Source organism: Schistocerca gregaria, chromosome 10 (genome assembly GCF_023897955.1).
Source record: "Schistocerca gregaria isolate iqSchGreg1 chromosome 10, iqSchGreg1.2, whole genome shotgun sequence".
Classification (NCBI taxonomy): Eukaryota; Metazoa; Arthropoda; class Insecta; order Orthoptera; family Acrididae; genus Schistocerca; species Schistocerca gregaria.
In genome coordinates, this window is record NC_064929.1 from 66,647,762 (window position 1) to 66,675,574 (window position 27,813).

A 27,813-nucleotide genomic window follows, 5' to 3' on the forward strand; every position below is an offset into this window, starting at 1 on the left:
AGGACATCTCACACATCCATGTCCGAAGCAGGATTAGAACCTGCGACCGTAGCGGTCGCACAGTTCCAGACTATAGCACCTAGAACCGCTCGGTGACCCCGGTCGGTTCCACATTTTTGGAGGGGGTAGTATCGACCACAATAAAGAAAAATTGTCTAATAGACGTGGACGTGTTTAAGAGCTATGGGAATTTTTTCAGTAAAAGAGACGTTTTTCAAAGTAGTGAGGATGGTCTAGTGCTTACAGATCTTAAGGCGTGCATTTTACAGTCCATGTCTGACAGACCTGATTGTATCCAATAATCGTCCATGTCATTTCCCTGAATACTGACTGTCCCTCCGGGGACACCACGTATAAAAATCACAGTAACACAGTCGTAGTCATGTCGTCAAAAATCCTTAAAAATGAGAAATGAATTGTGATCTCATGCATTTGAGCTCAAAAAGAACTGACGAAGAGAATATCCACGTTCTTGGCACGTACGTTTTGATGCTTTGCGCGGGCTGTAGTCCCTTTCGTGAGTTTCTTCGTGGATTTCCGGCTAATGTACTCAAAACCAGGCAGGATCTCTACATTCTTGGAAAATAGCTGCTACTGCTTCTTTGCTTGGTCTTACTTCTGTTTCTGTGCCTTGCACGTACCTATCATCTTCACCCATTTTGTTCCCAGATTGTGTTCAAAAAAGGTGTCTAACAGTTTGTGGTGGTACTCGTCAGAACAAGAAAAATAAGTCCAATAAACATGGGTACATGAATGCATACATCCTGCGATAAACACGTGTGTACAGGAGGAGTTCAACGTGGCGTCCGTTCATTACATTTGGCCCCTCTGCTTTCCTTTTGGCAAGCACTGAAGACGCGTTTCTGTAGTGTTCGTGCATCGTTGATTGGCGTATCGTAGATCAGGTGTTTCAAGTGTCCCCAGAACAAAAAGTCTAGGGGATAGAGGTCTGGGGGGGGGGGGGGGGGCGAACAGACCAAGGTGTGCTTCCCCCTTACCAATCCACGACAATAGGCTGATTCCATATATCTAGATTTGCGCAAGGCATTTGACACGGTGTCCTGTTACAGGGGGTTAACGAAGATTCGAGCATTTTATTAGAACCCGGTACGTTGTCCTCGACGGCGAATATTCGTAAGAGGCAAGAGTATCGTCAGGAGTGCCTCAGGATGTCACACGACACTGTTGTACTGTATATACGAGGCGTGTTTATTTAAGTACGTTGTTGTTGTTGTTGTGGTCTTCAGTCCTGAGACTGGTTTGATGCTGCTCTCCATGCTACTCTATCCTGTGCAAGCTTCTTCATCGCCCAGTACCTACTGCAACCTACATCCTTCTGAATCTGCTTAGTGTATTCATCTCTTGGTCTCCCTCTACGATTTTTACCCTCCACGCTGCACTCCAGTAGTAAATTGGTGATCGCTTCATGCCTCAGGACATGTCCTACCAACCGATCCCTTCTTCTTGTCAAGTTGTGCCACAAACTTCTCTTCTCCCCAATCCTATTCAACACTTCTTCATTAGTTATGTGATCTACCCATCTAATCTTCAGCATTCTTCTGTAGTACCACATTTCGAAAGCTTCTATTCTCTTCTTATCCAAACTACTTATTGTCCACGTTTCACTTCCATACATGGATGGCTACACTCCATACAAATACTTTCAGAAACGACTTTCTGACACTTACATCTATGCTCGATGTTAACAAATTTCTCTTCTTCAGAAACGTTTTCCTTGCCATTGCCAGTCTTCATTTTATATCCTCTCTACTTCGACCATCATCAGTTATTTTGCTCCCCAAATAGCAAAACTCCTTTACTACTTTAAGTGTCTCATTTTCTAATCTAATTCCCTCAGCATCACCCGACTTAATTTGACTACATTCCATTATCCTCGTTTTGCTTTTGTTGATGTTCATCTTATATCCTCCTTTCAAGACACTGTCCATTCCGGTCAACTGCTCTTCCAAGTCCTTTGCTGTCTCTGACAGAATTACAATGTCATCGGCGAACCTCAAAGTTTTTATTTCTTCTCCCTGGATTTTAATACCTACTCCGAATTTTTCTTTTGTTTCCTTTAGTGCTTGCGCAATATACAGATTGAATAACATCGGAGAGAGGCTACAACCCTGTCTTACTCCCGTCCCAACAACTGCTTCCCTTTCATGTCCCTCGATTTTTATAACTGCCATCTGGTTTCTGTACAAATTGTAAATAGCCTTTTGCTCCCTGTACCACTCTGTACAACCTCTGGTTCTTTCAGTTTATCCAGGTCCCATCTCCTTAAATTCCCACTTTCTTGCAGTTTCTTCAGTTTTAATCTACAGTTCATAACCAATAGATTGTGGTCAGAGTCCACATCTGCCCCTGGAAATGTCTTACAATTTAAAACTTGGTTCCTAAATCTCTGTCTTACCATTATATAATCTATCTGATACCTTTTAGTATCTCCAGGGTTCTTCCATGTATACAACCTTCTTTCATGATTCTTAAACCAAGTGTTAGCTATGATTAAGTTGTGCTCTGTGCAGAATTCTACCAGGCGGCTTCCTCTTTCATTTCTCTCCCCCAATCCATACTCACCTACTACGTTTCCTTCTCTCCCTTTTCATACTACCGAATTCCAGTCACCCATGACTATTAAATTTTCTTCACCCTTCACTATCTGAATAATTTCTTTTATTTCATCATACATTTCTTCAATTTCTTCGTCATCTGTAGAGCTAGTTGGCAAATAAACTTGTACTACTGTAGTAGGTGTGGGCTTTGTATCTATCTTGGCCACAATAATGTGTTCACTATGCTGTTTGTAGTAGCTTACCCTCATTCCTATTTTCCTATTCATTATTAAACCTACTCCTGCATTACCCCTATTTGATTTTGTGTTTATAACCCTGTAGTCACCTGACCAGAAGTCTTGTTCCTCCTGCCACCGAACTTCACTAATTCCCACATATCTAACTTTAACCTATCCATTTCCCTTTTTAAATTTTCTAACCTACCTGCCAGATTGAGTGATCTGACATTCCACGCTCCGATCCGTAGAACGCCAGTTTTCTTTCTCCTGATAACGACATCCTCTTGAGTAGTCCCCGCCCGGAGATCCGAATGGGGGACTATTTTACCTCCGGAATATTTTACCCAAGAGGACGCCATCATCATTTAATCATACAGTAAAGCTGCATGTCCTCTGGAAAAATTACGGCTGTAGTTTCCCCTTGCTTTCAGCCGTTCACAGTACCAGCACAGCAAGGCCGTTTTGGTTAGTGTTACAAGGCCAGATCAGTCAGTCATCCAGACTGTTGCCCCTGCAACTACTGAAAAGGCTGCTGCCCCTCTTCAGGAACCACACGTTTGTCTGGCCTCTCAACAGATACCCCTCCGTTGTGGCTGCACCTACGGCACGGCTATCTGTATCGCTGAGGCACGCAAGCCTCCCCACCAATGGCAAGGTCCATGGTTCATGGGGGGAGGATTTAAGTACGTACCGTTTTGAAATTTAAAAAAAAAGACGTGCTAAGATATCTCAATAACTTTGGTTTTACATGGAAGCCTGTACCTTAATCTACTTTTCTTCATAATTTCCGTCAATATTGTGGCACTTGTCATAGCGTTGTACGAGTTTTTGAATACCCTCCTCATAGAAGTCTGCCGCCTGACTTGTTAACCACTGCATCACCACTGTTTTGACTTAGTCATCGTCTTGAAGACGCTGACCGCTCAGATTTTTCTTTAAGTGCAGCAACAGATGGTAGTCACTGGGAGCAATTTCGGGGCTGTACGGAGGATGATCTAGAGTTTCCCGTCGAAAAGATGTGATGAGATCTTTGGTCTCATTCGCCACATGCGGACGGGCATTTTCTCGCAGCAAAACTATGCCCTTGCTCAACTTCCGTGTACTGTTTCTTTGATTCTGGTGTGACGTAGGCCACCTATATTTCACCGCCCGTAACAATTTGGCTTAGGAAATCTTCACCGTCGTTGCGGTACCGCTCAAGGAAAGTCAACGCACTGTCTAAACATTTGGTTTTGTGCACATCCGTCAACATTTTCGGTACCCAACGTGCGCACAATTTTCGGTAATTGAAGTGCTCGGTCGCAATGGCATACAAAACAAGGAGAAACATTAGGAAAGTCATCTCACAAGGAGGAAATCGTAAAGCGTCTGTTTTCTCTCACCTTATTGTCCACTTCCTGCACCAAACTTTCATTAAGGACGGAAGGGCGCCCACTCCATCGTTCATCATGCACATTTGTGCGGCCATCTTTCTTACCATTCCATCACTCAATGTTTTCTCCGTAAATTGCACAGATCTCACGATGAATATCGATCGCTTTTAAGCCTTTAGCACTAAGAAATCTTATAACAGCCGTACTTCACAGTCGGCGTGACTCACGATTATCGGAGGCATCTTCAACACTCAGTACACAACGTAAACAAGGGAGAATCAGACTGTAATGGCGCAAGTGCGTAGATTAAGGTACAGGTTTTCATGTAAAAATAAAATTATTGACATATATTAGCACGTCTTTTTTAAATTTCAAAACGGTACTTACTTAAAAAAACACGCCTCGTACATAAATGATAAGGTGGACAGGGTGGGCAGCAATTTGTGTTTGTCTGCTGATGATGCTGCGGTGCACAGCAAGATGTCGAAGTTGAATTGCTGTAAGAAGATACAAGACGACTTAGGCAAAGTATCCAGTTGGTGTAATGAATGGCAGCTAGCTCTAAAAGTGAAATGTAAGTTAGTGCGGGAAGGAAGAACAAACCTGTGATGTTTGGATACAGTATTACTAGGGTCGTGCTTAACATAGTCAACTCGATTAAGTGGACACTGTACATGAAATTCATTGAAAATTGACATTATCTGTTTTTTACTCCGTAATGTACTTTGGACTTTCCTGAACATTTTGGTATATACTACATTAAAATCAGACGATTGCCAGCCCTTCAAATAATATTTCGAATGTTGACGTGTGACTGTCAAATTTCGCGGCTACTCGTATACTGCCACATTTGAGCAGTCATTTCTTGGGAACTACACAGTCTAGAAGGCTGTGAATAGCTTTCTTTTGTGCCTTCTGCTACGTCTCAGAAGTTGGCATTACGAATAAACAAAACGGTCTTTTGTTTCTGATACTAGGTTTCGTAGAAAGTCGTGTGATTGTCGGCTATTTTTGTAGTAAGCTAACTTCTATTGCTTTATATATGCAAATAAAATGACTAGGTGTAAAAGTAACTTCAAGAAGATTAAAACAGCTGTGTAGAGCAGTTTCTTTCAACGAATGTCAACCGGTCAAAAGCCATGTCATGCTTTGTGTAAATATAGGCAAGCTGAATTTTCTGGCACCCTGCATGAATTTACACACAAACATTCTCTTCCTTTGGCACTAATGTAGGCAATCAAACCTATTTACAAAGATTTTGCAAGTCCTGAGCTACTAAAGAAGTGTTTACATGGGAAGACCCAGCATGTGAATGAGTCCTTCAATTATGTTGTGTGGCGCCGTGTGCCTAAAAATGTATTTGTTGGCCTTGCGAGTCTAAACTTAGCAGTGTCTGATGCTGTAATAATTTTTAATCGTGGGGACTATGACAGACTTAAGGTTTTGGAGAAGTTACGGGTAAGATTTGGACAGAACACAGCTAAAGGACTGCGGGAACTGGATGGGCTTCGTGTGCGTGAAGCAGAGTTAGCTGCTCTGCAAATGAGAAAAGAAGCAAGAAATAAAAGGAGGCGGCAAGCTCTGGGTTGTTGTAACACTGAAGACACAGACCATGGGCCTGGGCAATTCTAGTGCATAAAAGAAAAAAACGGTTCAAATGGCTCTGAGCACTACGGGACGTATCTGCTGATGTCATCAGTCCTCTATAACTTAGAACTACTTAAACCTAACTAACATAAGGACATCACACACATCCATGCCCGAGGCAGGATTCGAACCTGCGACTGTAGTGGTCGCGCGCTTCCAGACTGTAGCGTCTAGAACCGCTCGGCCACCCCGGCCGGCGTGCATAAAAGACGCAGAAATGTAAGTCTGTAGAAGAATTTTTAATTAAAAAAGTTTTAAACCTCAATATCTCTGAACTACAATGTTTGCAATAAACGGCCCATTCTCTAAAAAAAAGTGCAAATGGTAGAGACATGAAATTTGGACAGCATGCGAAGTGACAGATTCAACACATATGAAACTAGAATAATTAAAATATGCTAAGTTGTTTTGTTTTTATGTTCATTTTTTACAAAATTCTGTCAAAAATTGAGTGTTTGAAAAAAAAATAGCATGCCACAAAATACAATTTTAGTAATAATTCTAGTTCGGCGTATCTAGAAAAGTGCATTCAGTAAATATGGAAAATTGTCAGTTGGTGTCTTAAACAGTTTCCAAGATAATGGGTCAGAAAACTCGATAATTTAACATTGGCAGCATTGGACATACAATGTCTCCTTAACTATCTGGACGTAACGTACCAAAGTGATGTGAAATGGAATGAGCATGTGAGAACTGTGGTAGGCAAGGCGGATGGTCAACTTCGGTTTATTGGGACAATTAAAAAAAAATAGTTGTTCGCCTCTAAAGGAGACTGCATATAAGTCGCTGATGCAACCTATTCTTGAGCACTGCTCGAGTGAGTGTTTGGGATCCGTACCAGGTCGGACTGAAGGAAGACATTGAAGCAATTCAGAGGCGGGCTGCTAGATTTGTTACCAGTATGTTGCAGCAACACCTAACTTACAGAGACGCTTCGGGAACTCAAATTGGAATCCCTGGAAGAAGGCTACGTTCTTTTCGAGGAAAACTATGAGAAAATTTAGAGAACCGGCATTTGAAGCTGACTGCCCAATGATGCTACTGCCGTCAGCATACACTACTGGCCATTAAAGTTGCTACACGACGAAGACGACGTGCTACAGACGCGAAATTTAACCGTGATATGCAAATGATTAGCTTTTCAGAGCATTCACACAAGGTTGGCGGCGGTGGCGATACCTATAACGTGCCGACACGAGGAAAGTTTCCAACCGATTTCTCAAACACAGTTGACCGGCGTTGCCTGGTGAAACGTTGTTGTGATGCCTCGTGAAAGGAGGAGAAATGCGTACCATCACGTTTCCGACTTGGATAAAGGTCGTATTGTAGCCTATCGCGATTGCAGTTTATCGTATCGCGACATTGCTGCTCACTTTGGTCGAGACCCAATGACTGTTAGCAGAATATGGAATCGGTGGGTTCAGGAGGGTAATACGGAACGCCGTGCTCGAACCCAACGCCCTCGTATCACTAGCAGTCGAGATGACAATGGCTGTAACGGATCGTGCAGCCACGTCTCGATCCCTGAGCCAACAGGTGGGGACGTTTGCAAGACAACAACCATCTGCACGAACAGTTCGACGATTTTTGCAGCAGCACGAACTATCAGCTGGGAGACCGTGGCTGCCGTTACCTTGACGCTGCATCACAGACAGGAGCGCCTGCGATGGTGTACTCAACGACGAAACTGGGTGCACGAATGGTAAAACGTCATTTTTTCGGATGAATCCAGGTTCTGTTTACAGCATCATGATGGTCACGTCCTTGTTTGGCGACATCGCGTTGACCGCACATCGGAAGCGTGTATTCGTCATCACGATACTGGCGTATCACCCGGCGAAATGGAATGGGGTGCCATTGGTTACACGTCATGGCCACCTCTTGTTCGCATTGACGGCACTTTGAAGATTGGACGTTACATTTCAGATGTGTTACGACACGTGGCTCCACCTTTCATTCGATCCCTGCGAAAACCTACATTTCAGCAGGATAATTCACGACCGCATGTTGCAGGTCCTGTACGGGCTTTTCTGGATACAGAAAAAGTTCGACTGCTGCCATGGCCAGCACGTTATCCAGATCTCTCACCAACTGAAAACGTCTGGTCAATGGTGGCCGAGCAACTGGCTCGTCACAATATACCAGTCACTACTCTAGATGAACTGTGGTATCGTGTTGAAGCTGCATGGGCAGCTGTATCTGTACACGCCATCCAATCTCTGTTTGACTCAATGCCCAGGCGTATCAAGGCCGGTATTGCGGCCAGAGGTGGTTGTTCTGGGTACTGATTTCTCAGGATCTATGCACCCAAATTGCGTGAAAATGCAATCACGTGTCAGTTCTAGTATAATATTTTTGTCCAATGATTACCCGTTTATCATCTGCACTTCTTCTTGGTGTAGCAATTTTAATGGCCAGTAGTGTACATTGCGCTTAAGGAGCGAGACGATACGACAAATTGGGCTCATTGGGAGGCGTGTAGATAGTCGTTTTTCCCTCTCTTTGGCGAGTGCAACAGTGGTCGGAATGACCCTCCGCCACACACCGTATGGTGCCTTGCGGAGTATCCACGTAGATGTAGATCAAACGTGCTGCAGATTTTCATCACGTTACCTGGGAATTACACGACTAATATTTCATTCGGAACTGACGAACATCACCGAAATCAGTATGACATATTACCATCCACAGCCCAGCCCATCCTCCCCCCCCCCCCCCCTTGCTCAATGGACACGTATAAACTCCTGCATACTTTGCAGCAGGAAGCGACACGGACTGCGAATGTCATTTCCAGGAATTTCCTGCCATGCCTGAAACCCACACTCTATCAGTCCATGACAACTACTGGCTGCAAGCTGACGTCGAAGAATACGTCTTACCATAACTTCTAAGACTCATTCTATCGCAGTGGTTCCCAACCTTTCTGAGACCCTTACCCTAAGTTCAGTCAGGTGTTAGTTAGTATCTTACTTACCTCTCTCCCTCCCTCCCCTCCTACAACCACCCCCACCCCGAAACCTCTTCCTCTCACTATCAACAACACTAGCATCAAATTACTAGAATAGATGCACCAAAATAACTGCTTATAATAAGAAATCTTTATTTAAGAAAGACTGATTCGGCATTTACCGCCATTGTCAAGTACGTTTAGACCAGTGGTTGCCAAACTGGGGTAATTCCCGCCTGTGGGATAAAATGAAATTTTTTGAGGGATAAAAACTAAAGGATTCGATTTCGTTTCAGTCACGAAACTAAATTATTTTTGAAAGATCATTACTATAACCACAATTCTGTAGGACTAATATTGATTATGTAAGTTAACAATAATTAAATATTCTGAGTAAGTAGCATTAACGCAGCGAATGTTACAGGTTCTTCTGATTGTTCACCCAGCACACACACACGTTGTGCTTTGTCCTGTACATCGCTGTGATAACAGTCAGACATACACACTACGGGATCAAAAGTATCCGGCCACCACGGAAAACATACGTTTTTCATATTAGGTGCACTGTGCTGCCATTGGAAAAATGTGGACTGACGGTTCACGGTACACAATGCGGCGATCCGATGGCAGGTTGTAGGTATGGCGAATGTGTTGTTATGGTGAGGTCATGTTTTTCATGGAGGGGCTTACACCCCTTGTTGTTTTGAGTGGCACTATCACAGTACAAGCCTACATTGATGTTTTAAGCACCTTCTTGCTTCCCACTGTTGAAGAGCAATTCGGGGTAGCGACTGCATCTTTCAACACGATCGAGCACCTGTTCCTAATACACGGCCTGTGGCGGAGTGGCTATGCGACAATAACATCCCTACAGTCTACATCTACATCGATACTCTGCAAATCACATTTAAGTGCCTGGCGGAGGGTTCATCGAACCACCTTCACACTTTTCTATTATTCCAATCTCGTATAGCGCGTGGAAAGAATGAACACCTATATCTTTCCGTACGAGCTCTGGTTTCCCTTATTTTATCTTTCTAATCGTTCCTCCCTTTGTAAGTCGGTGTCAACAAAATATTTTCGCATTCGGAGGAGAAAGTTGGTGATTGCAATTTCGTGAGAAGATTCCGTCGCAACGAAAAACGCCTCTCTCTTAATGATGTCCATCCTAAATCCTGTATCATTTCTCTGACACTCTCTCCCTTATTTCGCGATAATACAAAACGTGCTGCCTTTCTTTGAACTTTTTCGATGTACTCAGGTAGTCCTATATGGTAAGGATCCCACACCGTGCAACAGTATTCTAAAAGAGGACGGACAAGTGTAATGTAGGCAGTCTCCTTAGTAGGTCTGTTACATTTTCTAAGCGTCCTGCCAATGAATCTCTTTCCCCACAACATTTTCTTTGTGTTCCTTCCAATTTAAATGGTTCATAATTGTAATACCTAGGTATTTAGTTGAATTTACGACTTTTAGATCAGACTGATTTATCATGTAACGGAAGTTTAACGAGTTCCTTTTAGCACTCATGTGGATGACCACACACTTTTCGTTATTTAGGGTCAACTACCACTTTTCGCAGCATTCAGATATTTCTTCTAAATCGTTTCGCAGTTTGTTTTGATCTTCTGATGACTTTATTAGCCGATAACCGACAGCGTCATCTCCAAACAACCGAAGACGGCTGCTCAAATTGTCTCCCAAATCGTTTATATAGATAAGGAATAGTAAAGGGCCTATAACACTATCTTGGGGAACGCCAGAAATCACTTCTGTTTTACTCGATGACTTTCCGTCAATTTCAACGAACTGTGACCTCTCTGACAGGGAATCACAAATCCAGTCACATAACTGAGACGATATTCCATAAGCAAGCAATTTCATTACGAGCCACTTCTGTGTCAAAAGCCTTCCGGAAATCCAGAAATACGGAATCGATCTGAAATCCCTTGTCAATAGCACTCAGGACTTCATGTGAATAAAGAGATGGTTGTGTTTCACAGGAACGATATTTTCTAAGCCCATGTTGACTGTGTGTCAGTACACCGTTTCCTTCGAGGTAATTCATGACGTTAACAGTATGGGCCTGTAATTAAATGGATTACTCCTACTACCTTTCTTGGATATTGGTGTGACCTGTCCAACTTTCCAGTCTTTGGGTACGGATCTTTGGTCGAGCGACCGGTTGTATATGATTGTTAATTGTGGAACTAATGCATCAGTATACTCCGAAAAGAACCTAATTGGACCAGAAGACTTGCTTTTATTAAGTGGTTTAAGTTGATTCACTTCTCCGAGGACATTTACTTCTACGTCACTCATGCTGGCAGCTGTTCTCGATTCGAATTCTGGAATATTTACGTCGTCTTCTTTTGTGAAGACATTTCGGAAGGCTGTGTTTAGTAACTCTGCTTTGGCAGCACTGCTCGCGAGAGTATCTCCACTGCTATCGCGCAGAGAAGGCATTGATTGTTTCTTGCCGCTAACACACTTCACATGCGACCAGAATCTCTTTGGATTGTCTGCCTGATTTCGAGACAAATTTTCGTTGAGGAAACTGTTATAAGCGTCTCTCATTGAAGTCCGCGCTAAATTTCGAGCTTCTGTAAAGGAAAACCAATCTTGGGGATTTTGCGTCTGTTTAAATTTGGCATGTTTGTAGCGTTGTTTCTGCAACAGTGTTCTAACCCGTGCAGTGTACCAAGGAGGATCAGCTCCGTCGTTTGTTCATTTATTTGGTATAAATCTCTCAATTGCTGCCGATACAATGTCTTCGAATTTAAGCCTCATCTGGTCTACACTTATATTATTAATTTGGAATGAGTGGAGATTGTCTCTCAGGAAGGCGTCAAGTGAATTTTTATCTGCTTTTTTGAATAGGTATATTTTTCGCTTATTTTTCGAGGATTTAGGGATTACAGTGTCCAATCTTGCTACGACAGACCTGTGTTCACTAATCCCTGAATCGTTTTTGATGCCCGTTACTAGCTACGTATGTAGGTAGGTAGGTAGGTAGGTAGGTAGGTAGTGTTTAACGTCCCGTCGACAACGAGGTCATTAGAGACGGAGCGCAAGCTCGGGTGAGGGAAGGATTGGGAAGGAAATCGGGCGTGCCCTTTCAAAGGAACCATCCCGGCATTTGCCTGAAACGACTTAGGGAAATCACGGAAAACCTAAATCAGGATGGTTGGAGACGGGATAGAACCGTCGTCCTCCCGAATGCGAGTCCAGTGTGCTAACCATTGCGCCACGTCGCTTGGTGCTCGTTATTACCTCAGGATTATTTGTTGCTGAGAGGTCAAGTGTGTTTTCACAACCGTTTACTATTCGCGTGGGCTCATGCACTAACTGCTCGAGATAATTTTCAGAGAATGCGTTTAGCTCAATTTTAGATGATATTTTATGCGTACCTCCTGAATTAAACATGTATTTTCGCCAACATATGGAGGGTAAATTAAAGTCACCACCAAGAATTATCGTATGATTCGGGTACATGTTTGAAATCAAACTCAAGTTTTCTTTCAACCTTTCAGCAACTGTAACATCTGCATTGGGAGCTCGGTAAAATGATCCAATTATTATTTTATTCCGGTTGCCAACAATGACCTCTGCCCATACTAACTCACAGGAAGTATCTACTTTAATTTCGCGACAAGTTGAACTACTTCTGACAGCAACAAACACGCCTCCGTCAACCTTGTTTAGCCTATCCTTTCGGAACACCGTTAGGTTCTTAGCAAAAATTTCGGCTGAGCTTATATCCGGCTTTAACCAGCTTTCAGTGCCTGTAACGGTTTGAGCATCAGTGCGCTTGGAGCTCTGGTACTTTCCCAACACAGCTACGACAATTTACAACTGTTATACCGATGGTTCCTCTATCTACGTTCTTCGGCCTGCACCCTTTGTGACTGAAGTCCTTCTTGTGTTTTCCCGAGACCTTCTAACCTAAAAAAAATCGTCCAAGCCACACAGCTGCTGCTACACGTGTAGCCGCCTCCTGCGTATAGTGGACACTTGACCTATTCAGCGGAACCCGAAATCCAACCACGCTTTGGCGCACGTCCAGGAATCTGCAGCCTACACGCTCGCAGAACCGTCTGAGCCTCTGATTCAAACCCTCCACTCGGCTCTGTACCAGAGGTCCGCAATCGGCCCTGTCGACTATGCTACAAATGGTGAGCTCTGCTTTTATCTAGCAAGCAAGACTGGCAACCTTTACCACTTCTGTTAGTCGCTCGAAAACAGAGAGAATCTCTTCTGATCCAAAGCGACACACGTCATTGGTACCGACGTGAGCAACCACCTGCAGTTGCCTGCACCCTGTGCTCTTCATGGCATCCGGGAGGACCCTTTCCACATCTGGAATGACTCCACCCGGTATGCACACGGAGTGCACATTGAATTTCTTAGCCTTCTTGTCAGTTAAGTCCCTAAGGGGCCCCATAACGCGCGGAACGTTGGAGCTCCAAAGTACCCTCTGCGATTGCCCGGATCTTGCAGACTGAGTGATTTCCTCTGAAACAGGACAGGCGACAGCATCTGGCTCAGCGAGAGTGTCAGCCACACACAGCACCTGGAACCTGTTTGTCAGACAAACCGGGGAGGCCTTACGTGCGGCCGCCTGGGAAGTCCATCGCCGCCTGCTTCGCCCTGGGGCGACCTCCCACTCGACCACAAGTGAGGGATGAGCCTCAGTGCAAGCAAAAACTGGGCTGGCCACCGGTGAGGACCGATCTGAGGACTCTGACGCCCTGAACGTCCGTTGGATCCCCACGGCCGTCAAACAACAGTGGTGCCCATCCACTGCAGCCTCAAGCTGTGTAACCAAAGCCATCACAGCCTGGAGCTGAGAGTGAAGTGTCACCAACTCGGCTCGCATCCGCACACAACAATCGCAGTCCCTGTCCATACTAAAGACCGTGGAAGACTATACTATGCAGATAAACGGACTATGAGCATGTGCTGCGCAACTCTACTGTAGACGGTGACGAAACTGTGTCTAGTAATACGCAGATACTCAAAAACCTAACTACCGAAGCACTCAGGTGAAACTAAATAATTTGACCCTGATTTGTAACTTCAAATATGTCACAAAATCGGTTTATTTTCTGACGCAAACGAAAACGCGAGAATTGTGGGTTTTGAATGTTAAATTTACACATAGAAACTCAAGAAACTAAACAGATGATATAATAAAATTCGCTCCTGGTTGGGAGCACTATGCGACTTAACTTCTGAGGTCATTAGTCCCTTAGAACTTAGAACTACTTAAACCTAACTAACCTAAGGACATCACACACATCCATGCCCAAGGCACGATTCGAACATGCGACCGTAGCCGTCACGCGGTTCCAAACTGAAGCGCTTAGAACTGCACGGCCACCTGGTTGGGAAACCGCAAATGACAAATGCGGTTACTTATCTGTTGCTGCAATGGACTGGAATGGACTGTCCTCCACAGAGTTGTAACCTGAAACCTATAGAACACCTTTGGGATGTTTTGGAACGTCGTCTTCGTGCCAGGCCACACCGACCGACATCGATACCTCTCCTCAGTGCAGCACTCCGTGAAGAATGGGCTGCCAATCCCCAAGAAACCTTACTGCACCTGACTGAACTGAGTGGAAGCTGTCACCAAGGCTAAGGGTGGGCCAACGCAATATTCCAGCATTACCGATGGAGGGCGCCACGAACTTGTAAGTCATTTTCAGCCAGGTGTAGAGATACTTTTGATCACATAGTGTACGTCGAAGAGGTATATGACATGTCACGCCTGAACGAAATGTCGAGGAATATAACGCGAGGTGACAACCGCAGAAAGCATTTTTCGAGGGAGACGGGATGGGCTCCAACAGGAATCAGGATCCCTCCAGCTGGTATGGTGCATGTATGGAAAACGAAAGATCATGGGATCGAATCCCGGTCAAACCCTGAACTAAACTCTTTGCTCTCCCTTTACGTAGCTTTTAGCTCTCAGTAATGTCAAGATATGCCAGGAATGAGTCGTCTTTAGAATTATGCGATAAACAGTAGGTCCCCTGTCCTCTGTAGCTGTATGATACGTGGCGTGTGTTAGACACACACAATTCACCAAAGTGCTTTCCTTTTGGAAAAACTTTCACCAGGCGGCAGACCATCCCTTTTAAGGGACTCCCAGCCACCCAGGCCAGCCTATATACACTACTGGCCATTAAAATTGCTACACGACGAAGATGACGTACTACAGACGCAAAATTTAACCGACAGGAAGAAGATGCTGTGATATGCAAATGATTAGCTTTTCAGAGCATTCACACAAGGTAGGCGCCGGTGGCGACACCTACAGCGTGCTGACATGAGGAAAGTTTCCAACCGATTTCTCATACGCAGTTGACCGGCGTTGCCTGGTGAAACGTTGTTGTGATGCCTCGTGAAAGGAGGAGAAATGCGTACCATCACGTTTCCGACTTGGATAAAGGTCGGATTGTAGCCTATCACGATTGCGGTTTATCGTATCGCGACATTTCTGCTCGCGTTGGTCGAAATCCAATGACTGTTAGCAGAATATGGAATCGGTGGGTTCAGGACGGTAATACGGAACGCCGTGCTGGATCCCAACGGCCTCGAATCACTAGCAGTCGAGATGACAAGCATCTTATCCGCACGGCTGTAACGGATCGTGTAGCCACGTCTCGATCACTGAGTCAACAGATGGGGACGTTTGCAAGACAACAACCATATGCACGAACAGTCTGCAGCAGCATGGAGTATCAGCTCGGAGACCGTGGCTGCGGTTACCCTTTACGCTGCATCACAGACAGGAGCGCCTGCGATGGTGTACTCAACGACGAACCTGGTTGCACGAATGGCAAAACGTCATTTTTTCGGATGAATCCAGGTTCTGTTTACAGCATCATGATGGTCCCATCTGTGTTTGACGACATCGCGGTGAACGCACATTGGAAGTGTGTATTCGTCATCGCTACACTGGCGTATCACCCGGCGTGATGGCATAGTGTGCCATTGGTTACACGTCTCTGTCACCTGTTATTCGCATTGGCGGCACTTTGAAGAGTGGGCGTTACATTTCAGATGTGTTACGACCCGTGGCTCTACCCTTCATTCGATCCCTGCGAAACCCTACATTTCAGCAGGATAACGCATGACCGCATGTTGCAGGTCCTGTACGGGCCTTTCTGGATACAGAAAATGTTCGACTGCTGCCCTGGCCAGTACATTCTCCAGCTCTCACACCAACTGAAAACGTCTGGTCAATAATGGCCGAGCAACTGGCTCGTCACAATACGCCACAATACGTCACAATACTACTCTTGATTAACTGTGGTATTGTGTTGAAGCTGCGTGGGCAACAGTACCTGTACACGCCATCCAAGCTCTGTTTGACTCGATGCCCAGGCGTATCAAGGCCGTTATTACGGCCAGAGGTGGTTGTTGTGGGTACTGATTTCTCAGGATCTATCGACCCAAATTGCGTGAAAATGTAATGATATGTAAGTTCTAGTATAATATATTTGTCCAATGAGTACCCGTTTATCATCTGCATTTCTTCTTGGTGCAGTAATTTTAATGGCCAGTTATGTACTTCTGTAAACGCCCTGCAATCTCATCTTATCTTCGCGGTCCCTGCGGGAAAGAATATGGTGCTGGCAACAATAACCGAGCAGTTTTTCTCGATTACAAGGGTTAAAAAAGAATGTGGAAACACGGTGAGAAACACCTGCTTCAACACAAATGCAGATGCTAACCAGGTCTGTAGATTGCGCCGTTGTATTTGCCCAACGGTACCTGTGCTGTTCCCTCAGTACGCTGTAAGTTTCACAACAGCGTTCTGGGAGGCTGTGAGTGCGTTATGTCGGAGCTAAGTAAATTCTGACGTTAGCATGGTAGCCGAAGTGTTAACGCGTTCCAAGAGGCATCGTTTCGATTTACACTGCATGCAGGAAAAGCGCAGAAACATCATCCATCTAAGTCACAACGCAGACAAAATAGAGTGTCGAGTGATCGAGAGGCCCACAGCTGAAAGTCACTGGAGAACTGAATGTCGCACTCGCGAACCGTGTGAGCATCAAAACGCGGAGGGAGCTCCGTAAGCTGGGAATTCCAGGGTGAGCTAGAATTACAAAACCACACTTCAGTAATGCATATGCTCATAACAGGAAAACGTGGTACCGACGCTATCCATAAAACATGGGCTGTGAAGCAATGGAACAATATTATACGCTCGAATGAGTCTTGTTTTACATTGTTTCCAACTTCTGGTCAAGTTTATATCCCAAGAGTAAATCATTGCGGGCTTCGGAAATGATTGGGGTAGTCATATCGTGGTTTTCCATGGGCCCAGTGGGTACTCTGCAACGTCGCATTGATACATATGATTATGTTACCATTTTTGGCTGATCAAGTCCATCCCACTGTTCAGTGTTTGTTTTCCAATGGTGTTGGAGCGTTCTACATCTACATCTACATGGATTCTCAGCAAATCGCATTTAAGAGCCTGGCAGAGGATTCACCGAACCACCTTCATATTTCTCTGTTATTCCAATCTCGTATAGCGCACGGAAAGAACGAACACCTATATCTTTCCGTACGAGCTCTGATTTCCCTTATTTTATCGTGGTGATCGTTCCTCCCTATGTAGGTCGGTGTCAACAAAATATTTTCGCATTCGGAGGAGAAAGTTGGTGATTGGAATTTCGTGAGAAGATTCCGTCGCAACGAAAAACGCCTTTCTTTTTATGATCCTGTATCATTTCAGTGACACTCTCTCAGTATTTCGCGGTATAACAAAACGTGCTGCCCTTCTTTGAACCTTTCCGATGTACTCCGTCAGTCCTATCTGGTAAGGATCCCACACCACGCAGCAGTATTCTAAAAAAGGACGGACAAGAGTAGTGTAGGCAGTCTCCTTAGTAGGTCTGTTGCATTTTCTAAGTGTGCTGACAATAAAACGCAATCTTTGGTTAGCGTTCCCCACAACATTTTCTGTGTGTACCTTCCAATTGAAGTTGTCCGTAATTGTAATACCTAGGTATTTAGTTGAATATAAGGGCTTTAGAGTTGAATGATTCATCGTGTAACCGAAGTTTAACAAATTCCTGTTAGCACTCATACACGACAGGGCTCTGTTCTCACAGCTCTCATGGTGGAGAATATTTTTTGTGAGTATGAATTTTCACATCTCCCCTGGCCAAAACAGTCACCGAATCTCAACGTTATTGAGCCTTTGTTGCCTACTTTGGACAGAATTGTGCGCCATCGGTATTTACGTCGATCTTCGTTAGCCGACCTTGCCACTTTTTTGGAGGAAGAATACTACAGGATTCCACTGAAAACCATACAGTTCCTGTATTTATCCATTTCGAGACGAATGGAATCTGGTTTGAATGGAAACGGGTTTCTTACACCGCATTAGGCATTGCATTGGGCTGTGTTAGTCATGTTTCCTTATTTTCGTCTAGCATTTGCATTGTCCTCTACTTTTTCCTGAAAGGGTTTCGCGACAACTAGGTCATCTTCCCTCTGAAGATTCCCATTTATGTTCCCCGAGTATCGCCAGTGCACTTCCGTACGGGCTCTAGTGATCAGTTACGAAAATAGCAGCGCGTGTTTGAATTCATTCATTGCCCGTTTCCGTGCTTGCTTAACAATGACGCGGCCGGCCGGCGGTTCTAGGCGCTTCAGTCTGGAACCGCGCGACCGCTACGGTCGCAGGTTCGAATCCTGTCTCGGTCATGGATGTGTATGATGTCCTTAGGTTAGTTAGGTTTAAGTAGTTCTAAGTATAGGGGACTGATGACCTCAGATGTTGAGTCTTATAGTGTTCAGAGCCATTTGAACCATTTTTTAAATAATGACACCAAATGCTTTATCAGTAATCCACAGTAATGTCGACGTTTGCATCATAACAGAAGCATTCAACTTTTCTGTCGAATCTGACTTTTCCTTGACACTTCTTTACTACTGAAATCACGCGTCTGTATCATTTCTTTGTGTTAGGCCTTCGTTTACCTCTGATCTTTCAGTCGGGTGCTGTCTGTATAATTTTTTCTTTGAGTCGGACTTTAATGCACAGTTAACAGAAGCGGCTAATAACTACGCCTAGCAGAAAAATAGACGATCTGTCATACCTTCATATCTGAAGTCCCGTATGGTATTTTTACCAGCGATTGGAAGTACCCAAATAGAACCCCAACAAGAGATAATTTATAATTATTGGCACAGAATAATCTATATTATGCTGGATTGAAATTTTGAGATTTTTTTATGGACGCACTATGGGAGCCAAACTGTCAGTTAAAAAAAAAAAAAGTTGTCCGCCCCCTCTTCTATCAGGGTGAAATGACATATTAAATCTTGAGGGAAATCACTGATTCAATTGGGTGATTATTTGGTGGGTTGAGATATTTATTGTTTATTTTCCTCCAGTTTAATTCTTTATTTTTGTTTCGTTATTCGTCTTTTCTATTTTTCTGTTCTCAGCTTCTGGTTTTTCTAGTCCTTCGTGTTCTTCTTTCGGATTTTTATGTGGTGTTTCTTGTTTTTACCATTTATTTTTTGTTTTTTCGAGTTATTTTGTTTTTTATGTTTCTGTCGTTTCTCTTTGCTTTTCGTTTAGGTTTTCTCGTTTCTATATTTGTGATTTTTTAATTTATGCATTGTTCGTGTTTTTTTGTTACTTTTGTGTTGTTTTTTCTTCTGCATTGCTTTTGTGGCGTCTTTTTCGTTTGGTTGTTTTATGGGTTGCTTTGTTGTTGTTCTGTTGATTTGTAATTCTTTACTTGCTTTTGAGTGGTACATTAACATGTGAAAATGCACTAATTCACGAAATAATGTAACTAGAGAGGTGAAAATTGACACACATCCCTGAACCGAAATGGGGTTTCTTTGAAACTAAAAGAGAGCGCAATACGTCGGTAACAGATGGCACAGGTGTGAGTGACGCCATACGAGAATCGTGTATAAAACGAGCTGCAGTAATAGGAAGAGTTTCCCCTCCACCCTAGTTCGTTTTTGCTCTCCTTTCCTCTTTTCTTTTCCATCATCTGTGCAGTTCCCCTCCCCCCCCCCCCCCCCCCAACTGCCCTCATCTGTGGTGTGTCATATTTCTGCCAACTTTTTAGTGCAGTGTTCAAGTGAGTGTTCAGTGTTGCGTAGGGAAATCATGCTGTCGCTGGGTGTGATTTTTATATCTCTTGCCGCCCTGTTTTTTAATTGTCTGTCTATTATTTTACTTGTCTGCTTCCTGTGTATTTTATTAGCGTCGCCAACCCTTTTTTATGTCCACAATTTTCCGCCATGTTCCCATTTAAGTCACCGATTTTATAGCCTGCTTTCATTATTTATTATCTTCATTTTTTTTAAAAAAAATCTGTAGGCTGAAGAGCGGCATACTAAGCTGCAGCCAGCCCGCCCCCCTCGGGGGGAATCGAATCTCAATAAAGGGAAAAAAGAGGAGAATTTACATGCCTGCCAGTTCCTCAGTCTCAATCCCTGTGGTTACTGGTTGTGTTATTCCCAAAGTGGCAAGTCTAATGGAATCGTCCAACCTTCATTAGGGACGCTGAAAGACAGCTTCACACTTTTCTCATCGTACCCACTGATATGCTGCACAATTTGTTCGCAACGTCCCTCCACTAGAGGTGGTGTTGATGAATTACAGCCAACATGTTGGACATTTGTTATAAACACCATCGCCTTTGCTAGAAATCAACTGTTGCGCTAATTATTTCATCATACGACATGCCATCTGTTGGCCATTTTGTGCAATTTCTTTAGCCGGCCGCTGTGACCGAACGGTTCTAGGAGCTTCAGTCCGGAACCATGCGGCTGCTACGGTCGCAGGTTCGAATCCTGCCTCGGGCTTGGATGTGTGTGATGTCCTTAGGATAGTAAAATGTAAACTTTCACGGCCGGAACTGTCATGATTAATAAAATTCTTTTCCGGGCTATTATGCCGTGGTCTGATGGATTTCGCATTGTAACCCAACGTTTCGTCCCCATCTGCGGAGGACATCTTCAAGGGGGTACGTGGCTTCTGTTAACTTTTGATAGAACTCAAGTACTGGCAGCCACAAGCGGATATCATGAAAGGCTTTACAGAGAGGCTATAGAGATTATGAAACACCCCAGGAATTTTAATAGGAAGGAGGAGGGCGTGAAATTGAATGACATCTGGATGCCGGTGCTGAAGAAGATGTGTACCAGTCTTCCGCCATGGGATGATAGCAACAGCGGACGGCGGCAACCGACAACGGCCAATTGCGCTCGCGTATTCAAAACATGTGACGTCACGCCTATGCGCGGGAGCACGCGAAAACAAAACTTTGCTGCAGTCAGTAGTGAGACAGTGTGTGTTTCGGAAGTTAACAGAAGCCACGAACCCCCTTGAAGATGTCCTCCGCAGATGGGGACGAAACGTCGGGTTACAATGCGAAATCCATCAGACCACGGCATAATAGCCCGGAAAAGAATTTTATTAATCATGTCCTTAGGTTAGTTAGGTTTAAGTAGCTCTAACAAGGGAACCTCCCCATCGCACCCCCCTCAGATTTAGTTATAAGTTGGCACAGTGGAGAGGCCTTCAAAAAATGAACACAGATCAATCGAGAAAACAGGAAGAAGTTGTGTGGAACTATGAAAAAAATAAGCAAAATACTGAGTAGTCCATGCGCAAGAAAGGCAACATCAAGTAGAGTATGAGCTCAAGAGCGCCGTGGTCTCGTCGTTAGCGTGAGCAGCTGCGGAACGAGAGGTCGTTAGATCAAGTCTTCCCTCGAGTGAAAAGTTTAAGTTTTATTTTCAGACAATTGTTATCTGTCCGTCCGATGCGAGGTAACTGCACCGTAGTATCGGGAAAGGTAGAAGAATCTTTTTACCCATTCGCCAAGTGTACAAGTTAGGTGGGTCGACAACATATTCCTGTCATGTGACGCACATGCCGTCACCAGTGTCGTATAGAATATGTGAGACGTGTTTTCCTGTGGAGGAATCGGTTGACCTATGACCTTGCGATCAAATGTTTTCGGTTCCCATTGCAGAAGCACGTCCATTCGTCTACTAATCGCACGGTTTTGCGGTGCGGTCGCAAAACACAGACTTATTACAGTGAACAGATACGTCAATGAACGAACGGACAGATCATAACTTAAAACAAAAATTAGGTATACTGTTCACTCGATGGAATACTTTGAGTTAAGAACCTCTCGCTCCGCAGCTGCTCACGGGACCACGGCGCTCCTGAGCTCACACTATCCTTGATGTTGCCTATCTTGAACATGGACCACTCAGTTCGTATATTTTTCTTGTTTTTTTCATAGTTCCACACAACTTCTTCCTGTTTTCTTGACTGATCTGTGTCAAGTTTTTCAAGGCCTTTCCACTGTGCCGACTTATAACTAAATGTGAGGGGCGTGCGATGGAGTGGTTCCTTTGTAAGTCTAGGAGACTGATGACCTCCCATAGTGCTTAGACCCATTTGAACCATTTTTTGCACTTTAATTTTGGTTTCAATAACATCCACGTCATTTCAAGCGCGAGTGTCAGTTTTTGCCTCTCTAGCTACATTATTCTGCGATGTATTGAATTTTCAGACGTTAACGGAGTTTTGGGTCACCCTGTATAGTGCTGCTTTCGTGTTGTGGTTTTTCGTTCTTTTTGTGGCTTCGCCGGCCGCGGTGGTCTAGCGGTTCTAGGCGCTCAGTCCGGAACCGCGCGACTGCTACGGTCGCAGGTTCGAATCCTGCCTCGGACATGGATGTGTGTGATGTCCTTAGGTTTGTTAGGTTTAAGTAGTTCTAAGTTCTAGGGGACTGATGACCTCAGCAGTTAAGTCCCATAGTGCTCAGAGCCATTTGAACCATTTTTTTTGTGGTTTCTTGCATTTAGTGTCGTTCAATGTCCTCTTCGTTCGTGTTTTTTGCTTGTGTTTCTGTGTTGTGGATAACAAAAGACCCCGCTTACGCCGGTGTTGCAGGAGAAGAGAGCTACACGAATCCTGCCTTCGGAGGCGACGGACGGCACCAGTACGAGGTGCAGCTGCTTGAAGAGAGCAACGTCGACAGCGAAGACTGAACCGCTGCACGGCTGCACTACACTTCAGTACACTAGCGACGGCCGGAACCGTAGAGGGCAACACCCAGTGGTGTTCATCGTTAAGTAACCGATTAAGCGTGTATCTTTCCGATTTGCAATGAAGCTAAAGAACGCGTGCGCGCAATTTCCCATTATCATCCTGCAGACTGTTATAGACTAGCGGTGAACACGTAGCACTGCCTGGGTGTTGTCAGTGAGTTTCGTGCCTAAAGCAGCGCACTCGTTTGTAGATAAACGTTTTGTTTTTTCTGTATCTCTGATGTGACGCAAGTGACAAATTAATTTGCGCGTATTAAAAATATATACCCATTGCGGCAGTTAAGCGCTTTAATTCTCGTAAAACGCTATATTTTAGCCTTCAAAACCATGTGTTTATGAACTGCAATGGTAATTTAATTTCATATTCAGAAACATTTAGCGTAATGGCATCCAGTTGGACACTTTGTTCTGAACGTATTCCTTAATCTATTTACCGTGTTTCATGGCAACTGAATAGTGGATGATGAGACAATATTATTTCATAAAATAAGTGTACATATTCCTATTGAGTGTTTCTCTAAGGACAGTGAAGGTTTGGTTAGATGCTCCGATTACAAGCAGTGGGCTCATGAACTTTTGATTAGATGCTCTAATTACAAGCACTGGGCTCGTGAAGAATGTGCTGGCTGTTCTCTTGTAAGCGATGTATGTTAAGATGATATCAAATTATTTAGGAAAATCACTGCAAAAATGGTGCGATTCTCAACCTATGCAGCAGTCACTGAATTGTGTAAGAAAAGAATTGTTGATTAAAATGGAGTTCTGAATAAAGGAGAAGTGAGAGGCATGACAATACCGTAATCCCATTCGTGGCTGATGAAGATGAGACAACAACATAGCCAACGTGTCTTGCAATAAGTTCAACACTCATCACAGCCTCGTCAAAATTAAAATTACGTCAGTAACAGAATCAACAACAAGAAATAAAGAAAACCCAAAGAAAGTGAAGACAGATGATAACAAAGAGCCCGTACAGATCTGAACTGTTAGAAGTTAAGCTGAAGAAAGATAAGAACATCAACAAGAGAAAAGGGAAGTCAATGGTGAAGAAAGAAAGGATTAAAAGATCCAGACCTGCTGCAATAAATAATAAGAAACCGCAGACGCAGTAAGTAAATGATCCAGTGAGTGCAAGAAGCAGCATTATGGAGATTAAACTGAAGAAGACAAGGGCACAATATTCATATTGAAACGAGAGTTTCTCTACGGGCAGGAAGGTTTGATTAAATCCTCTAATTACAAGCAGTGAGCTCAAGAAGAATGTGCTGGTAATGACGGGGATGATAAGTTTGTGTGTGAATATTGTTATTAATACTTTAGAAATTAATTTGACTTAGAATATATGACAAGTATTGCTGTGTAACTAGGAAACTGAAAATATATCAACATTTTGCACAATGTGGTGAATTATTAATATATTGAAATATTTTTTCTCGAATTTAAATATATTTCATTCTACAACTACGTTTCTTATTCGTTCTACAATCTCTTCTTCGTCACACTTTCCCACAATCTTCAGCTGAGCCTTATTTTTCTTTTTCTCTGTCCCTGGTCACTTTGCTCAGTCTATAGGGCAAAGTGGCCATTTTGCAGACTTTCACTCGGTTTCACTTTTCTTCCGCAAAAGGACGATTTGAAAAATAATGCAATTGTGTTATGGTTACATGAAGTATCACATGTATATTTCACATGCTTATCTATGAAATGAATTGAGAGGAAAAACGTTTTCCCTAGGTTGCCAACATCACGCAGCTTCCTCCTAACTTCCACTTTCGAGCCTGAAGTGCACGTTTGTTTACCTCTGGTGTGAAACTGCTGATGTGCTAATAGTGATCTTTTGGCAGTGGCAGAATTGATCAGTCAGTCCTTTGATGTTTATGGTGCATGTTAAATACGTTCTGAACTTTGACACTCTTGCAATAAGGCGACCTTTTTGGAGGCCTTCCATTCGTCAGTATACAGGGTGGTCCATTGATCGTGACCGGACCAAATATGTCACGAAATAAGTGTCAAACGGAAAAAGAACGAAATTTGTCTAGCTTGAAGAGGGAAACCAGATGGCGCTATGGTTGGCACGCTAGATGGCGCTGCCATAGGTCAAACGGATATCGACTGTGTTTTTTTAAATGGGAACCCCCATTTTTATTACATATTCATGTAGTACGTAAAGAAATATTAATGTTTTACTTGTACCACTTTTTCCGATTTATGATAGATGGCGCTGTAATAGTCACAAACGTATAAGTACGTGGTATCACGTAACATTCCGCTAGTGCGGACGGTATTTACATCGTGATACATTACCCGTGTTAAAATGGACCGTTTACCAACTGCGGAAAAGGTCGATATCGTGTGGATGTATGGCTATTGTGATGAAAATGCCCAACGGGCGTGTGCTATGTGTGCTGCTCGGTATCCTGGACGACATCATCCAAGAATCCGGACCGGACAGGAAGTGTTCAGCCACATGTGAAACGTCAACCGCGACCTGCAACAGATGATGCCCAAGTAGGAGTTTTAGCAGCTATCGCGGCTAATCCGCACATCAGTAGCACACAAATTGCGCGAGAATCGCGAATCTCCAAACCGTCGGTGTTGAAATGCCACATCAACATCGATTGCACCCGTACAATATTCCTATTCATCAGGAATTGCAAGGCGACGACTTTGAACGTATTGTGTACAGTTCTGCCACTGGGCACAAGAGAAATTACGGGACGATGACAGATTTTTTGCACGCGTTTTATTTAAGGACGAAGCGTCATTCACCAACAGCGGTAATGTAAACCTGCAAAATATGCACTATTGGGCAACGGAAATTCCACGATCGCTGCGACAAGTGGAACATCAGCGACCTTGGCGGGTTAATGTATGGTGCGGCATTATGGGAGGAAGGATAATTGGCCCCCATTTTATCGATGGCAATCTAAATGGTGCCGCGTATTCTCGTTTCCTACGTAATTTTCTACCGATGTTACTACAAGATGTTTCACTGCATGACAGAATGGCGATGTACTTCCAACATGATGGATGTCCGGCACATAGCTCGCGTGCGGTTGAAGCGGTATTGAATAGCATGTTTCATAACATTGGTCGTCGAAGCACCATACCATGGCCCGCACGTCCACCGGATCTGACGTTCCCTGATTTCCTTTGTGGGGAAAGGTGAAGGATATTTGCTATCGTGATCCACCAACAACACCTGACAACATGCGTCAGCGCATTGTCGATGCATGTGCGATCATTACGGGAGGCGAACTACTAGATGCTGAGGTAATGTCGTTACACGTATTGCCAAATGCATTGAGGTTGACGGACATCATTTTGAGCATTTATTGCATTAATGTGGTATTTACAGGTAATCACGCTGTAACAGCATACGTTCTCAGAAATGAGAAGTTCAGAAAGGTACATGTATCACATTGGAACAACCGAAATAAAATGTTCAAACTTACCTACATTCTGTATTTTTATTTAAAAAATCTCCCTGTTACCAACTGTTCGTCTAAAATTGTGAGCCATATGTTTGTGACTATTACAGCGCCATCTATCACAAAGCGAAAAAAGTGGTCCAACTAAAACATTCTTTACGTACTACACGAATATGTAATAAAAATGGGGTTCCTATTTTTAAAAAAACGCAGTTGATATCCGTTTGACCTATGGCAGCGCCATCTATCGGGCCAACCATACCGCCATCTGGTTTCCCCCTTCAAGCTGACGAGTTTCATTCTTTGTAGTTTTTTCGTTTGACGCTTATTTCGTGAGATATGTGGCTCGGTCACGATCAGTGGACCACTCTGTATATGGTAGCTTTTGACTCAACTTCAACAGCTAAATCTACTCTAATAAAAATAATAAAATTATTAAAAAAATAGGAAGAAACACAGACCAGTCGAAGCTAGAACGTAGAACTTTAAGTTGTAAATTAGATCTTTGGAGACAGTAAAGTTACGGGATTACATACACTTTCCAATTTCACGAGCAGAGCGCTAAGAACATGTTATAATTCGCTCTAGGACAAAAAAAGAAAAGAAACCGACACATCATGAAGCATTTACCCGGAAATGGGGAGATGTCTGCACATAAAGTGACAAATACATTGTTACAGTTTCAGGAAAAGAGCTTCTCAAATTGAGCAGGTCTATGTCGCAATAGTACAATCTCTGGCCCTTATGCAAGCAGTTATTCCGGTTGGCACTGATCGGTGGAGCTGTTCGAGCTCCTCCTGAAGGATATCGTGCCAAATTATGTCAGACTGGAGCGTAAGATTGTCCGGTGTAGTTGAAGGGCCCTGTCCTTGATGGCCCAAACGTTCGCATTTGGAGAGAGAATCGGCTATTTTTCTAGGCAAGGGAAGATTTGGCAAGCACATAGATAAGCCGTGGAAACTCTCGCCATGTGTGGGCAGTCAGGTTTGTACCCTACCACTGCATGGGATCTACTTCTACATCTATATCTACATCTACATGATTACTCTGCAAATCACATTTGATTACTTGGCAGAGGGTTCATCGGACCACAATCATACTATCTCTCTACCATTCCACTCCCGAACGGCGCGTGGGAAGAACGAACACCTAAACCTTTCTGTTCGAGCTCTGACTTCTCTTATTTTATACTGATGATCATTCCTACCTATGTAGGTTGGGCTCAACAAAATATTTTGGCATTCGGAAGAGAAAGTTGGTGACTGAAATTTCGTAAATAGATCTCTACGCGACGAAAAACGTAATTGCTTTAATGACTTCCATCCCAACTCGCGTATCATATCTGCCACACTCTCTCCCCTATTACGTGATAATACAAAACGAGCTGCCCTTTTTTGCACTCTTTCGATGTCGTCCGTCAATCCCAGCTGGTAAGGATCCCACACCGCGCAGCAATATTCCAACAGAGGACGAACGAGTGTAGTGTAA

The 27,813-nt window shown here is 43.8% G+C and overlaps 1 protein-coding gene across 2 annotated transcripts in view; it reads left to right on the plus strand.

Annotated features, from left to right (window-relative positions):
• LOC126293270 (multiple epidermal growth factor-like domains protein 11) overlaps window positions 1-24,292 on the plus strand; it is a 121,700-nt gene extending 97,408 nt beyond the window's left edge. For both annotated transcript variants that reach the window (XM_049986392.1, XM_049986393.1), the window contains exon 9: window positions 22,737-24,292. In XM_049986392.1, the coding sequence (XP_049842349.1) occupies window positions 22,737-22,834 (98 nt within the window). In that variant the 3' untranslated portion in view covers window positions 22,835-24,292. The remainder of the gene's footprint in view (window positions 1-22,736) is intronic.
• Window positions 24,293-27,813: the final 3,521 nt, after the last annotated feature.